Source organism: Borostomias antarcticus, assembly GCF_949987555.1.
Source record: "Borostomias antarcticus genome assembly, contig: scaffold_89, whole genome shotgun sequence".
In the NCBI taxonomy this organism is placed as follows: Eukaryota; Metazoa; Chordata; class Actinopteri; order Stomiiformes; family Stomiidae; genus Borostomias; species Borostomias antarcticus.
The window spans coordinates 267,465-282,616 of record NW_028175833.1 but is presented as its reverse complement, the minus strand read 5'-3'; the positions used below and the strand labels follow the sequence as shown (position 1 = coordinate 282,616).

The 15,152-nt window shown below is 42.8% G+C and overlaps 1 protein-coding gene across 2 annotated transcripts in view; it reads left to right on the top strand.

Annotated features, from left to right (window-relative positions):
* Positions 1–13,106, top strand: part of asic1b (acid-sensing (proton-gated) ion channel 1b) — a gene marked incomplete at both ends in the record, with an annotated part of 75,491 nt that extends 62,385 nt beyond the window's left edge. For both annotated transcript variants that reach the window (XM_084463038.1, XM_084463039.1), the window contains 5 exons: positions 7,177–7,330; positions 8,527–8,618; positions 8,772–8,851; positions 12,115–12,216; positions 13,011–13,106. In XM_084463038.1, coding sequence (XP_084319164.1) covers positions 7,177–7,330; positions 8,527–8,618; positions 8,772–8,851; positions 12,115–12,216; positions 13,011–13,106 — 524 coding nt within the window. The remainder of the gene's footprint in view (positions 1–7,176; positions 7,331–8,526; positions 8,619–8,771; positions 8,852–12,114; positions 12,217–13,010) is intronic.
* Between the last annotated feature and the right edge of the window lie 2,046 nt (positions 13,107–15,152).

Below are 15,152 nucleotides of genomic sequence, written 5' to 3'. Positions count from 1 at the left end.
GTCCCTGATGATCCACGCTACACATTGCTAAGCAACAAACAGTATGACGATCTTAACTTAGGAGAAAAAGGTCTGAAAGTACCCAGCCTGGTCCTCGTAGATTTAATCACAGCCATGGAAATGACCTTCAGAGAGGCAATCAAATCAGTTCTCCACATGGATGGCCTGGGAGGGAAGTTATTTAACACAACAATGGCAGTTGTGAGTGTAACAGAGTGGTGTGTGACAGAGAGCAGTGCCAAGAGGTACTTATCTATATGGTGAAATTGTTTTTAAGGTTCAGAATCCATCATGCTCTTAAGGAGAAAAACCGGCTGATGTATCAGCCAAACCAGAAAAGAAACAGGAAATTTCTGAAGATTACAAAAAAAAAACTTTGGTCCAGATCTCAGGTTTCAGCTATTAGCGCTTGAGATGAAGAACTGTTCTCCTCCCTGTTGGTCCTGTCTGGAAATGTACAGTATCATCATCTCTTCATCTGTGCTGTCTATTCTGCACCCTCAGCTTCTTCTCCCTCCCTCCCTTCCTCTTTCTCTCCCTCCCTCTCTCTCTCCTCTCTCTAGTTATTTTTTTACAATCCAAAAACATGAATTAATAAAACTCTTTTTCAAAGATGACCGTGTTTAATGTGGTAAATACAAATGTCATTTATCTGATCAACTTTTGGGCAATTTATATCTGTTCCTTTGCTTATTCAGTGGTTCTTTGAATTGAAAAGTGTTCTAATTCCTTGCACAGAATCAAACCAACATGCATCGCCAATTTATTTCGCTTGTAATGCAAGTTGTGTTGGAATTAGACAAATGGTTCAAAGGACTTATTTGAAGTGTCTCGAGTATTTTAAACCAGGAGTGGACTTGATACCACATCCCTGCGCAAACTTATGTACGTTTTAATGCAGCTACTCCCAACATGATCAATCCAGACCAACACTGAGTGTGGTGCTGTGATGTCATCGGTCACACCAAAATGGCGGCCGCTGACTCTCGACAATGTTGTATGGGCAGAATGCATTGAGCGTCCGGCCTTATTGATATATAGTCTTTGATGTTATGGAAGCTGCTGCTAGTTTTTGTGAGCTCATGAGCTAACTGGCCACTCTTATTGCGCTGGAAGCACATAAGGCATTGAAGCATTGGAACTGATGTGTCCAGGCAACAAGACCTATCTTAATTTATCAGACATTATTTCATGTCATTTCAATTCACAGCTATTTCAGTGGCATGACTAGCTTCCGTCCTACCAGCCCTGAACAGAAACAAGCCAGCCACGCACATAAGCCAGGCTGGACCCGGCCTGGTTTATATAGGCTAGAAAACATTATACAGTACTATCACATATGTCTGTAATCCTACAAATGAATGAATTTCATTACACAGTGACAGCCAACTATATGTTCTCCGAAGCAACTCTAACATTTCATATAATTATGAAACAACTGCACACCAATAACAGAAACCCTTGTTCACTTGTCCACCAGAAATGAGACAGACCCCATGTCACCTCTTTAAACACACCGGCGATCTCAAGCGGCCGGTGGCATGGTGGCTGTCTCAGTCATCTGAAATGTGTTCAGCCACAGCCAGTTTCCTGTCCTGTCACATAAACTCTACAGTTAAATCAATCAAAGCTTTATTTGTATAGCGCATTAGATGCGCATTAGATTAAATTAGCTCTTTTTAATGTCAGATCATTGTCTAACAAATCATTTTTTGGTTAATGATCTGATACTGTAACTGAAAAGAAGCATTGCATGTTTTTAGTCAAGACCTGGCTAAACAACTCTATTGGTGTAGCAACACTGATAAAGGCTTGTCCTCCAAACTATAATTTTTATCAGTCAGTTAGATAGAACAAGAAAGGAAGATGGATTGCAGCCATTTTCTCTACTCAGTTTGTTTGTAATGTACATCGTTTGAATATCTTGCTCAAAACAGAATTATCAGTATTCATTATCATTACACTATCTCGGCCACCAAGATATTCATCAGTATTTCTACAGGAATTCTCAGAGCTGATTTAAATTGGTATCACTGGATATGATAGATATATAACGGGTAGGTTTGAGTCTGATTGGTCAACTGCCGTGTACTAATCATGATAGAACCACGGCTAGCTGATTAGGGCCTAGGGCCTCATCACTTAACGTATTGCTACGCTGTTATTTTCTTGCATTGAGTCTGTGATTTCCATTGCAACGTTTACACCGCAGCGCTTGATGTTTACAACTCGCAACAGCTGTTTCGATAATGTTATAAAATGTCTATGGCAAATGAGAGGTGAATTGGTAGATTTTTCTACGTTTAAGAAATCAAATAAATGAAATAATCTTTGTGCTTTGTTGCATTGATGTTTCAGCAGGCGATGTAGGCTACTGTAGCCTAATTACAGTCGGCAGACGTTGATGCGAGCCATTTTGCAACCCATATGAAAATGTTTCGGTGGTACTGTAGTAGGCTAACAAGTGGTGGAAACATAGGCTATTGTTTTTCTCTTGGCTACCTTAGGTGGATAAAGACTGAACTAGATGTGAAGTTTGATTAATTAAGTTATGTTATAACCGGCAGCACACCGGCAACTAGTGTTAACTAGGCCCATAGTAAGGAACGCAATCCCAAGCATGTTGCCAGGGAAAGAATGCTCGTAGAGTCGCTAAGGAACTACTTTCCGTTGAAAATTAAATCTAGCAGAAAGCTTAAGTTTGAGAGCAAATTAAAATTAAAATAATGTAATGATTTTGTTGATTATAATGGTGTGTGTTATACAATCGCAATAATACACTCGATGCCTGTTCTTTAACGTCATTAAGTGTATTATTGCTTAATTAATCTTGAATGAAGATCTGAACGTTCATATTAATAAGAAGGATGACTCCAAAGGAATTCAGGAGCTTCTGAAACTACTGGACAGGTGAGCTTCTTGACTTTGAAATCGAGAGTTTAACATGTTTTTTCAAGGTGCCCACCCACATCCATTGTATGACCAAAACGGTGGTAGAGCAATTATCATACTTTCTCAAAAGTGCACGTTTTGTCAACATTTTGATCTGAGCCATTGTATATGATCATAAGTAACCTTAAAACAGGGCTAAACATGCATTTTCCCTTTACTACTCCTTTAATGAAATTACAGTAAGAGAGAATGTCAGGCAGCTGAAAGAGGAGGGAAACTAGTCTTACGGTTCACTGTAACATATATACAATGAAGCCATGACTGCCTACAACAAAGCAACACACCTTGCAAGAAAGGATTACTTTTCCAAGATTATTACAGAATGCTGGGATCTCTGCTATAGACCAGTAAATCAACACCCCCCTCCTCAGCACCAAAATGTGAAGAACTCGTGAATAACAGCAATTAGAGCCAGTATTACCTCTGATATAAACCTAGACGACCTCAGCAAACTCTGTAAAAAAAGATGTAACCATGGGGAAATTGACACGTATCACATTACCAGAGCTTTGTAAGATTGTCACTGAGTGTAACTCCTCATGTCTTGACCCTGTACCAACAGAAGCCTTTAAGCGGGTGTTTGACAGTGTTTCAAGTCATGTCCTGAAGATCATAAATACGTCTCTTCAAACAGGCATCTTCCCAGATGCCTTCAAAACAGCTGTTGTAAAACCGCTACTAAAGAAACCCAACCTAGATGTTAATACAGGCCGATATCCAACCTCCCATTATTAGTAAGATACTTCAAAATATAGTCTCAGTACAATTAAACTCCTTTCTCAAAGAAAATAACACTTAAACTGCCCTTACTAAAATAATCCGCGACCGCAGACTTAACTCTGATACAAATAAGGCCTCAATTCTTGTCCTACTGTATTAGACCTACGTGCAGCGTTTGACATGACCAACCATGACATCCTCATCAATCATCTTGAAAGGCTGGTTGGTCTCTCTGACTGTGTGTTAAGCTGGTTCTGAACATACATCAAAGGGAGAAAGTTCTACATCAGGCTTGGAGATCATGTGTCTGAGAAACATAACACCTGCTTTGGGGTTAAACAAGGGAGCTGCCTTTGCCGGTCCATTGCTATTCTCACTATACATGCTGCCACTCTGGGATATCATTAGAGAGCACAATGTATGTTTTCATAGTTATGCAGATGACACACAACTGTACATCTCTGCTTTACCAAACGATGCTGCAGCTATAAACTCCATTACTAACCGTCTTCTAGCAATAAATAAATGGATGAGCAATAACTTCTTAAAGCTACATGAGGACAAAACTGAAATCCTATTGATCAGCCCTAAAACAAAAAGAGAAATGCTGTTTAAAAATCTGGGGAAACTGACATCCTGGATTAAACCTGAGGTTACACGTTCTGGTGTTATCCTAGATTCAGATCTAAGCTTCAAGTCCCATACTAACAAGGTGACGAAAACCTATTTTTCCACCTTAGAAGCATAGCTAAAGTACAGCAATTTATAAATCAAATGGATGCAGAAAAATTTATTCATGCTTTAATTCATGCCGACTTGTTTACTGTAATGCAGTCTTCACTGGCACTGACAGACTTCAGCTCATTCAAACCTCTGCAGCTTGACTATTAACAAAAACCAAGAGGAGAGAGCACATTAGTCCAGTCTGAGCTGCTCTGCATTGGCTTCCAGTAACATTTAGAGTTGACTTTAAGGTCTTCCTCATATATACAAAGCCCTGAAAGGAGTAGTAAAGGGAAAATGCATGTTAAGCCCTTTTTTTAAGGTTACTTATGATCATATTCGGTTCAGATCAAAACGTTGACAAAACTAGCACTTTTGAGAAAGTCTGATAATTGCTCTACCACTGTTTAGGTCATACAATGGATGTGGGTGGGCACCGTAAAAAATCTTTCAAAAACATGTTAAACTCTCGATTTCAAAGACAAGAAGCTCACCGAGGGGGTAATTGGTGTCCATTGGTGTTCTGACATCAAATTCGCCGCAAAGTATGAATCCTGTAGGGGTTTATTGATCATTTTATGAAATCCATTGACTTGTATTGAAGCGACCATTGTAGATGTGTAGATCAATCCGCAGAGGGGATTCAGGAAGCTGAACTACTTCAAGGTGTTGCGCGAGATCGGAATCAGTTCAAGCTGAAGTTTACACAGGTATGTGCTGCGACTAAATAGTTCTATGCTAAATATTTAAAAAAGCCTTTCCAGATGAACTAGAATCTTACTTTATGGCGAATTATATGTCAGAATGCCAACTAACACCTCGGTGAGTTTCTTGTCTTTGAAATTGAGAGTTTAACATGTTTTTTGAATGATTTTTCATGGTGCCCACCCACATCCATTGTATGACCAAAACAGTGGTAGAGCAATTATCAGACTTTCTCAAAAGAGCTAGTTTTGTCAACGTTTTGATCTGAACCATTGTATATGATCATAAGTAACCTTAAACCTTAAAACAGGGCTAAACATACATTTTCCTACTACTCCTTTAATGGGCAAGGACCAAGCTATATTGCTAACTCCCTTGTCAACTATGTGCCTTCAAGAACACTGTGATCATCCACTGCTGGTTTACTAGAAATAGTTTTCCAAGAAATAGTCGGAAGAAGATCGGGAGTGCAGCCTTTGTCAATTATGGCCCAAATTTATGGAACACAATACCTATAGATATCAGGGACGCCAGCGCGCTAAATACTTTTAAAAGAAAGATAAAAAAGTAAAATCTCTTCACTTTAGCTTTTAACTAGCTCCTTTTAACTAGCTCCTTTTGCACTTGCGGGCTTCTGCACTTTTTCTTTTTTAAATGTAAATCTCCAGTACAACATTTTACTAAATTTAAGCAATAAACCACAAGAGGCCGGTGTTATAGTGATTTTATAACAGCTAGGGGGCGTTGTTAGGCACGACGCGAAGCGGAGTAAAACCTAAACCTTAAACCCCCTTGCTGTTATAAAATCACTATAACACACGGCCTCGAGTGGTTTATTGCTTTTATATGTAAACGGTTACTATAGCTATTAGTGTAAAATAAACACACAGCAATGTAAAATATTAACATTTATTCAAAACGAAGCACCATTCCCTCAATTCCGCCGAGTAAAATAGTTCCCCTAACAAAAGGGTTGCCAAGCAACAACAATAACTACAATGCATTGGATCAAATGGGAGGCGCATTAATACTGAAAATGGAATGATATGCGGTCCCAGGTGTGTGTTACAAAGTATTTTAACACGGCTTCCAGCCAATCAGAATCAAGAACCAGAACTAACCGTTGTATAATGTCATTTTTACATTGTATTTTACTTGATTTCTTATCTTTATCTTGTATTGTGTTTTATCTTCCATCGTATTTTCCTGTGTTTTGTTTATCTATTTTTATGTGAAGCACTCCGTGCATGCACTCTCTGTTGTAAAGCACTTTGAACTGCATTTATTTGTATGAAAGGTGCTATACAAACAAAGTGTATTATTATTAGTAGTAGTAGTACTAGTAGTAGTAGTATTGTTATTATTCATAATAATAAAAACAATAATAATAATAATAATTATTATTATTATTATTTGGCTCTGTAATTTGCGCTCTCGTACTGTAGTCCACGCCCATCTTGTAGTTCTTGTAGATATCGATCTCCTGTGTAGCCTAAAGCGTTAGCTTCTTTTCCTCTGCAACTCTAATCTCATTCATCCATCCTCATATCCAGCCCTGATTGGCTTGGAAAGGGACCCTGCGCCATGTTCAGTAATACCACCCCTTCACTGGATGCACTTCGATGATGTGTATACTTTGTTCGAGCAAATTCACAAAATTTGACAATTATGCCTATTGCATTGGACTATTGCCAGTAGCCTTTGACGATTTGCATGACCAAATTAGACCCTGCAGACTCTGGGATGAATGAAATGCACCCCAAAAACCGTGTCCAGTAGCTTCATATGTTCCTTTGTTCTCACCCACACCCTCTCTCTCTCCTCCGGCTCTGTCTGCTTGTCTCTCCGCATCTCTCTCTCTCTCTCTCTCTCTTCCCTCACATTAACATCTGACTCACAACACAGTCTCTGCCTTAAAGGGATAGCTCGCCCAAAATAAAATAAGGGTGTACTCCTGTTGATTTATGTGGACCTGGACCCTCGTGGCATCCCTCTGTCCACCAGTGCTGGGCAAGGTTCTGTAGGACTGATCTCAGCCTCCTCTTGTAACATCTTTGCTCCTTGGCCTGTCCCCAGACTTCCTGGTGGAGAGAGACAACGACTACTGTGTGTGTGAGACGCCGTGCAACACCACACGCTTTGGAAAGGAGATGTCCTTCGTCAAGATCCCCAGCAAGGCCTCCGCCAAGTACCTGGCCAAGAAGTTCAACAAGACCGAGCAGTACATCGCGTAAGACCTCCTCTTGTCTTTAAACTGGCTTGCTTCCCCATCACAGTTGTCTAGACGTGCAGTTGACATGTCACTGATGGGTCGTCGCAGGCATCACCAGAGTTCTGAGCCTCAGAGGGCCGATGGTGGATCTGCGGTCTGGACCAGATGGTCGCCTGGTCAGCCAGAGCAGCGAGGAGAGACAGAGCAGCGGATGTCTCTGCTGACCTGTGTGATAAGAGGATGTTTAGGACTTTGTTCACACCGTTTATGAATTTCCATTCTCTGTGGATGACAAGATAATCATGTTAAACAGGGGCAAGTCATGTTCGGTGCTGAGCTTTGACAGTGAACAGGGTAGAGGGTAGAAGGAGCTCTGGTTGTTATTTGCATTATTCATGTACATTACTATGCATTGGAGATTGTATCACCTGTTTTGATAGTTTCTCATTCGTGTATTTTTTGGGGGGATCAAATGTATTTTGATAAACTTGTAAAATCGTCAAGATTTTAGTCAGATTTTGTCCAGCTTTCAGTAAGCTTTCTGCCAGCAGGCAAATAGAACAAAGAGAAGCTGTGGTGTTGATTTGAACACTGATGGGGATTGAATCCTGACAGTTCAACACTCCAGCTCAACTGAGCTGCCTAGGATCTCAAATGAGTCCCAGCCAGAGGAAACCAGGCCAGGAAACAACAGAGTGAAATCAAACAACTTTCATAATTTCCCCCACATATTCCTCAGGCTGGATGGGAGCCAGAGGCCGGCTATCGCTTGATGTTCCACATCTGCGCTCTCATCTGCAGATTAGGACACAAACAAACAAACACGCTGGCCGGACCGACAGACAGACGGCCTCGCCAGATGATAGGAATGATAGAGAAAAGGCTGTGAATAGCATTTACTGAAGTTTGTCCCTCCGTCTCTCTCTCCCTCCTCTCTGTCTCTGTCTCTCCCTCCCTCCTCTCTCTCTCTGTCTCTCTCTCTCTCCCTCCTCTCTGTCTCTATCCCTCTCTCTTTCTCTCTCCCCTCTCTCTCCCTCTCCATCTCTCCCCTCTCTCTCTCTCTCTCCCCTCTCTCTCTCCCTCCTCTCTCTCTGTCTCTCTCTCCCTCCTCTCTGACTCTATCCCTCTCTCCCCTCTCTATCTGTCTCTATCCCTCTCTCTCTCTCCCTATCCCTCCTCTCTCTTTCGCTCTCTCTCTCTCTTCCGGTGGACAGTGATAATATCCTGGTGCTGGATATCTTCTTCGAGGCCCTCAACTATGAGACCATAGAGCAGAAGAAAGCCTACGAGCTGGCTGGGCTGCTGGGTAAGAACATGGCGGTGACTGTCAGTCCTTCCCCTGCTCTGTGACTGACTACTACACACAGTAACTCACATACATGATCTGCACAAGCATACACAGATATTCCTGTGGTTTCAGCCAACCGAAGGCCGACTGTGTGACTGATTGTATTTCCAGGCGATATTGGCGGGCAGATGGGCCTGTTCATCGGAGCCAGTATCCTGACCATCCTGGAGCTGTTTGACTATCTGTATGAGGTGGGACATCTGGTTCACAGACCTCCACATTTCTTCGGTCAAGAAATGGCTCGGGTTCATTTCAATGACTTATCGGTGCTCAATTGCTCTTGTCTGGCATTCCTTTAACCCCCCCGTCTTCATCCCCCCTCCCCCCCCCATTACACTACCTCCCTTTCTTGTCTACTATATGGTCACAGGTCTCTCTCTCTCTCTCCTCTCTCTCTCTCCTCTCTCTCTCTCTCTCTCTCGATGTCTGGTAGCTTCAGATGTTCCTCTGTTCTCACCCTCACTCTCTCCTCCAGCGCTGTCTGCTTGCCTCACCTCATCTCTCTTTCTCTCTGTCCTCCAGCGCTGTCTGCTTGCCTCACCTCATCTCTCTTTCTCTCTGTCCTCCAGCGCTGTCTGCTTGCCTCACCTCATCTCTCTTTCTCTCTCTCCTCCAGCACTGTCTGCTTGTCTCTCCCCATCTCATCAGACTCTGTCACAAGGCAGCCTCTGCCTTAAAGGGATAGTGCAGTGGAATTTCCTCCCCACTACAATATCCCTTTTTCTTCTAATTACATTACAGAAAAAGCACCACATGTACTTTAGTCTCGATCCCAGATGTCCACAGATATGATGGTGATATGATCTAATAATGGGCAGGTGCTGTATGTTTCTACCACAGATAGTAGGGTTGGGCGGTTTTCCCGTATTACGGTACCATGGTGTGATAACATCTGGACGGTGTAGTCAGCAAAACCATCTAATGAATTATGCTACAGTTTCTGAATAAAATATATTATTATTATTATTTTTATTATATTTAATGTGCTAAATTGCCCACCGCTAGATGAGGTGAGGAAAACATCAGTTAAAACATTGTGCTGGATTTTGACCATTTCCCCCTTTTTTCTGAGGCATTGCTCACATTTCTAAATTAAGCTGATTGTTCTTTAGTGTTCATAAGTAACTAACTAGTAATTCGTTATTCGGCATAAGTTATTCTATATGGTATTTTATTAGGATATCATTCAGTCTTTTCCATGCCGGCCTGAGGCCCAGTCTAGGCCCAAATCCACTGAGCTTGAGTTCATCAGACTAGGCCTACTGTATATGATCCCATTTTCTCTTACATCCATCCAAATTATTTAAATAAATTAAATTCCATGCACTGCCATTATATTATTTTATTTTATTACAATCACCTTTTTATTGTGTGGCTATAGTAGGCCTAGGTAATAATCATCTTTATTGTGTGGCTATAGTAGGCCTAGGTAATAATCAAAATAAAAACGACATGATAGCCTAACAGGCCATAAAGGGCTGTGCATTCTCTCCCAATTGAAAAATGTAGCCTCAAACCTTTAAGGTCTTGATTTTAAATGAACAGCAATAAAAACAACATACGAATAAAAAAAAGATTATCCTACAATCACACCCAGGGCTTTATAATGATGTTTCTTGATAAGTCGGCCAATTCAGAACGCTCCCGTTTCGCCCGTCTATTTTATTAGTGTTATGTAGCCGAGGCTATTTTTTGTCTAACAAAGTAAAGGCTGAGCTTTGCATTTGCTCGACCAATAGAATCTTGAACAGATGAGAGCATTGTCTTTGACTTGTTGTGAATGAGAGTGCTTATGTGTATCCCCTTGGGGCTTATAGGTATCCCCTCGGGGCTTATAGGTATCCCCTCGGGGCTTATAGGTATCCCCTCGGGGCTTATGTGTATCCCCTCGGGGCTTATAGGTATCCCCTCGGGGCTTATAGGTATCCCCTCGGGGCTTATAGGTATCCCCTCGGGGCTTATAGGTATCCCCTCGGGGCTTATAGGTATCCCCTCGGGGGCCATATTGCGGCGTAACATCAGGCTACTCGTGTGAGTCGCATTCTATTCTGTTCCGTTTGAAGTCAACTAAAATTTCCTCAGTCACCGGACTGTCGTCTCCATCTTGTTCTCTATTTTAATAAACATTTTAAGCTAGACATTTGGTTACACCAGCGAGTAAACATAGGCATTTGGAGTTTCATTGTAAGCTACTTGAGCTGGCTAACTGGTAACATTTCGAGAATACAGTTCTAACTGGCACCTGCTAGCTTAGTGCTAGAAAAAGCTAAGCATTGACTACAAGTCTGCTATGTGTGTGCTCTGTCTTCATTGTGTGACAAATGGACAGAGCACTGTAGTTGACATTTTCAGCGTGCGAACACTCCTCCCGCTGCATGATCTTGGAAAAAAAAAAGCATACCAAATACCGCGTTTTTGGAGGGGGACCTTTTAACGGTTTAAAATGTTTGATATCGCCCAACCCTAATAGATAGTTCTCCCAGAATATGACCTTCTGTCCACAAGTGAATCTTTGATTCTAGATACTGTTTGGGTTCACTTCAATGACTTATCTGTGTTCGATTGTTCTGGTCTCGTGCATTGGAACCAATGGCCTGCTCCAAAAAAACGCAACAAAAAAAGAAGCAAAAAATGTTGGTGACCAGCTTCGGCCTTTGCCCACCTCTGCAAGATTATATCAAACTATTTCAGAATGTGCACGTAATAGCATATAATAGCATGGAATAGCATGTAATGTAACTCCCTGTGTCCACATACTGTACTGTAAGTATCTCTGCAACGTAAGCAGATCGGATAAGGAGATGATGAGTTAGAGGAGTTAGTTTGCAGGTCATTCCCAGATACCTGAGATGATGAGTTAGAGGAGTTAGTTTGCAGGTCATTCCCAGGTACCTGAGATGATGAGTTAGAGGAGTTAGTTTGCAGGTCATTCCCAGGTACCTGAGATGATGAGTTAGAGGAGTTAGTTTGCAGGTCATTCCCAGGTACCTGCAACTCAACTGTGTCTTCTACATGTGTCATTGCAGCCATGTTGAATGCATTAACATTTAAGCCGTGCTATTCTAGATGATTATTCATCAGTACGCGTCTGTCAGCTGTTGACTGTGCCGCCATGCATTTCTATGACTTCATTATTCTGTTCACCAAGTCATTTGTTACATTTATGGATAAAATTGAAAATATTTTGAATCCAGATGAGATGCTGTGTAATGTTTATAGGCTTGCTAATGTCCCCAGCACTGCCAGATATCTTTACAAAAGTGCACCATCAATCTCATTTAAGATGTAGTTGTGATGATATTCATATATTCAGACTTTCTGCAGGCCTCTGGTGTTTGTTTGTTTGTTAGTTAGTTTAGATGATTCACGTTGACTTGGCTGCCTGCCAGACCGTATACGGCCTCCTGGTGCACAGAGCTCAGCACTGATGTTTGCTTTGTGGCTCTGTTTGTAGGTGATCAAGTACAAGCTGTGCCGGTGCTCTAAGAAGAAACACAAACGCAGCAACAACAACGACAGGGGAGCGGTCCTGAGCCTGGACGACGTGAAGAGACATGTCAGTTCACCAGCGCTACGCGCCGCCATGACAGACAGACACCTTACAATGAGACTGGCAGACAGCAGAGGGCTGATGAGAGGGAGAGATACAGAGTGATTTAGAGAAGAAAGTGTGTGTGTTTGTGTGTGTGTGTGTATGTGTGTGTGTGTGTGTGTGTGTGTGTGTGTGTGTGTGTGTGTGCGTGTGTGAGAGAGAGAGAGAGAGAGAGAGAGAGAGAGAGAAGGGTCGGAGGGAAGGAGAGTGGAATGGTTGTTCTTTAATCACAGATGGAGGACAGGGCGGGCAGGGCCAGAATTCAGAGTCCAGGGAAGTGTGACAGCTCCTAGATTTCTCAGAGTAAATGAAGCCAGTGAAGCCTAATAGTGAGTGTGAGTCTGGGGCTGTGCTCATTAAACTGACTTGGCAATCCTTCCTTCACCCTGCACTCTGTCCCACTTCACACTTTACCCAGCAGTCCACCCTTCCGCTGGACCCATATCCTCACCTCACCCCTATTCCTCTCTGCTTTCTGCCTGTCCAAACTATTCTTTGGCCATTTTATCTTGGGTGTGATTCTGTGTTTGTTGGTTTCACCTTTCACCTTGATCCTACTGTTGAGTACACACCAGTCAGTGTAACATACAAATAGCATTAGTCTAGTTAATATCCAAATAAAAATAATGTTAATTCATGTACAGCTGTAGCTTCAAAGTAACATCCAAATAACCTCCAAATAATGTTAGAATGGTGTTGTATCATGTTGGGTCACTTACAAGCTGCTGTACCCCCGTCTCTCTCTGTGCTCTCTACAGGCTCCCTGTGAGAATCTGCGAACGCCGTCCACATACCCTGCGAACATGCTACCTCACCACCCCGGCCAGGGCAACTTCGAAGACTTCACCTGCTGAGCCCCCCGACCAGCAGCAGGCACAACCCGGCCATGTGCAACCAGAGTCAACCATACTCCAGACTGTCTGTCCACCAGGGATGTAAACAAAACTGATTCTGATGTGGAAACGTTGTCAAACTACAGTATATGTGAGGTGACAACAACAACAACAACAAACCACAAACAACTGAAACTAAGGCAAAGAATATATTCAAACATGAAAATACCTGTTTAAGTTCCAGAGCATTTTAAGAATTTTGGACCATTGTAGAAACAAATATACTGTAGAATGTTTATCACAATATTTTTTGGAATACTGCCTCTGGAGATGGAAGGAGAAGCCTTGCAGATAAAGGACCTCTCGTTCAAAACCGGGAATCACTGAGTACCAGACCACAGGTCAGCTGAGCATCCGGCCGCTCCCCCCCCGCAGGGCCTCTCATCTGGGATGCCTGGCCTGTTAGGGTGGACGGGACATGGAGACTTTACTTCACTGTACATGTACAGTAGTAACATCTGAAGCTGGACTCTCTCTCATAGGAGAATGTGTCTTCATAGGGGGTTTCAATCAGCTGACATTCTGTGTGAGAGCGGGGTTGGGGGGGGGGGAGCTGTAGCCCACCCTGGGGAAAACATGTATAGAGAACCGTTCAGGGCCCATCGTGTAAATGCATGCTTGTATCTGTCCTGTGCATGTGTCACCGTTTAGTTTGTCTTTAGTTTGTATTATTGCCAAGTTTGCCTCAGTGATATATATAGGTGAAGGACAATGACACTCCCCTCCTTTTTTGTGTGTGCATGCTTGCGTTTGTGTGTGTGTGTGTGTGTGTGTGTGTGTGTGTGTGTGTGTGTGTGTGTGTGTGTGTGTGTGTGTGTGTGTGTGAGTGAGTGAGTGAGTGAGTGTGAGAGTGAGTGAGTGAGAAAGAGAGAGACAGACAGTGTGCATGAGTGTGCATGTATGTGTGAGTGGTACAGGTGTGTGTGTGAGTGGTATCGGTGTGTGTGAGTGGTATAGGTGTGTGTGTGAGAGGTATCGGTGTGTGTGAGTGGTATAGGTGTGTGTGTGAGAGGTATAGGTGTGTGTGAGGGGTATAGGGTTGTGTGAGTGTGTGTGAGTGGTATAGGGTCATGTGAGTAGTATAGGTGTGTGTGAGTGGTATAGGGTCGTGTGAGTGGTATAGGTTGGTGTGAGTGGTATAGGTGTGTGAGTGGTATGGGTGTGTGTGAGTGGTATAGGTGTGTGTGAGAGGTATAGGTGTGTGTGAGGGGTATAGGTGTGTGTGAGGGGTATAGGTGTGTGAGTGGTATAGGTGTGTGTGAGAGGTATGGGTGTGTGTGAGTGGTATAGGCTTGTGTGTGAGGGGTATAGGTGTGTGTGAGGGGTATAGGTGTGTGAGTGGTATAGGTGTGTGTGAGAGGTATGGGTGTGTGTGAGGGGTATAGGTGTGTGTGAGGGGTATAGGTGTGTGAGTGGTATAGGTGTGTGTGAGAGGTATAGGTGTGTGTGAGGGGTATAGGGTTGTGTGAGTGTGTGTGAGTGTGTGTGAGTGGTATATGGTTGTGTGAGTGGTATTGGTGTGTGTGAATGGTATACGTTTGTGTGAGTGGTATAGGCTTGTGTGTGAGTGGTATAGGTTGGTGTGAGTGGTATAAGTTTGTGCGAGTGGTATAGGTGTGTGTGAGTGGTATACGTTTGTGTGAGTGGTATAGGTGTGTGTGAGTGGTATAGGTGTGTGTGAGTGGTATAGGCTCGTGTGTGAGTGGTATAGGTGTGTGTGAGTGGTATAGGCTTCTGTGTGAGTGGTATAGGTGTGTGTGTGTGAGTGGTATAGGTTGGTGTGAGTGGTATAGGTGTGTGAGTGGTATACGTTTGTGTGAGTGGTATAGGCTTGTGTGTGAGTGGTATAGGCTTGTGTGTGAGTGGTAAAGGCTTGTGTGTGAGTGGTATAGGCTTGTGTGTGAGTGGTATAGGTGTGTTTGAGTGGTATAGGTGTGTGAATGGTATAGGTTGGTGTGAGTGGTATAGGTTGGTGTGAGTGGTATATGTGTGTGTGAGTGGTATAGG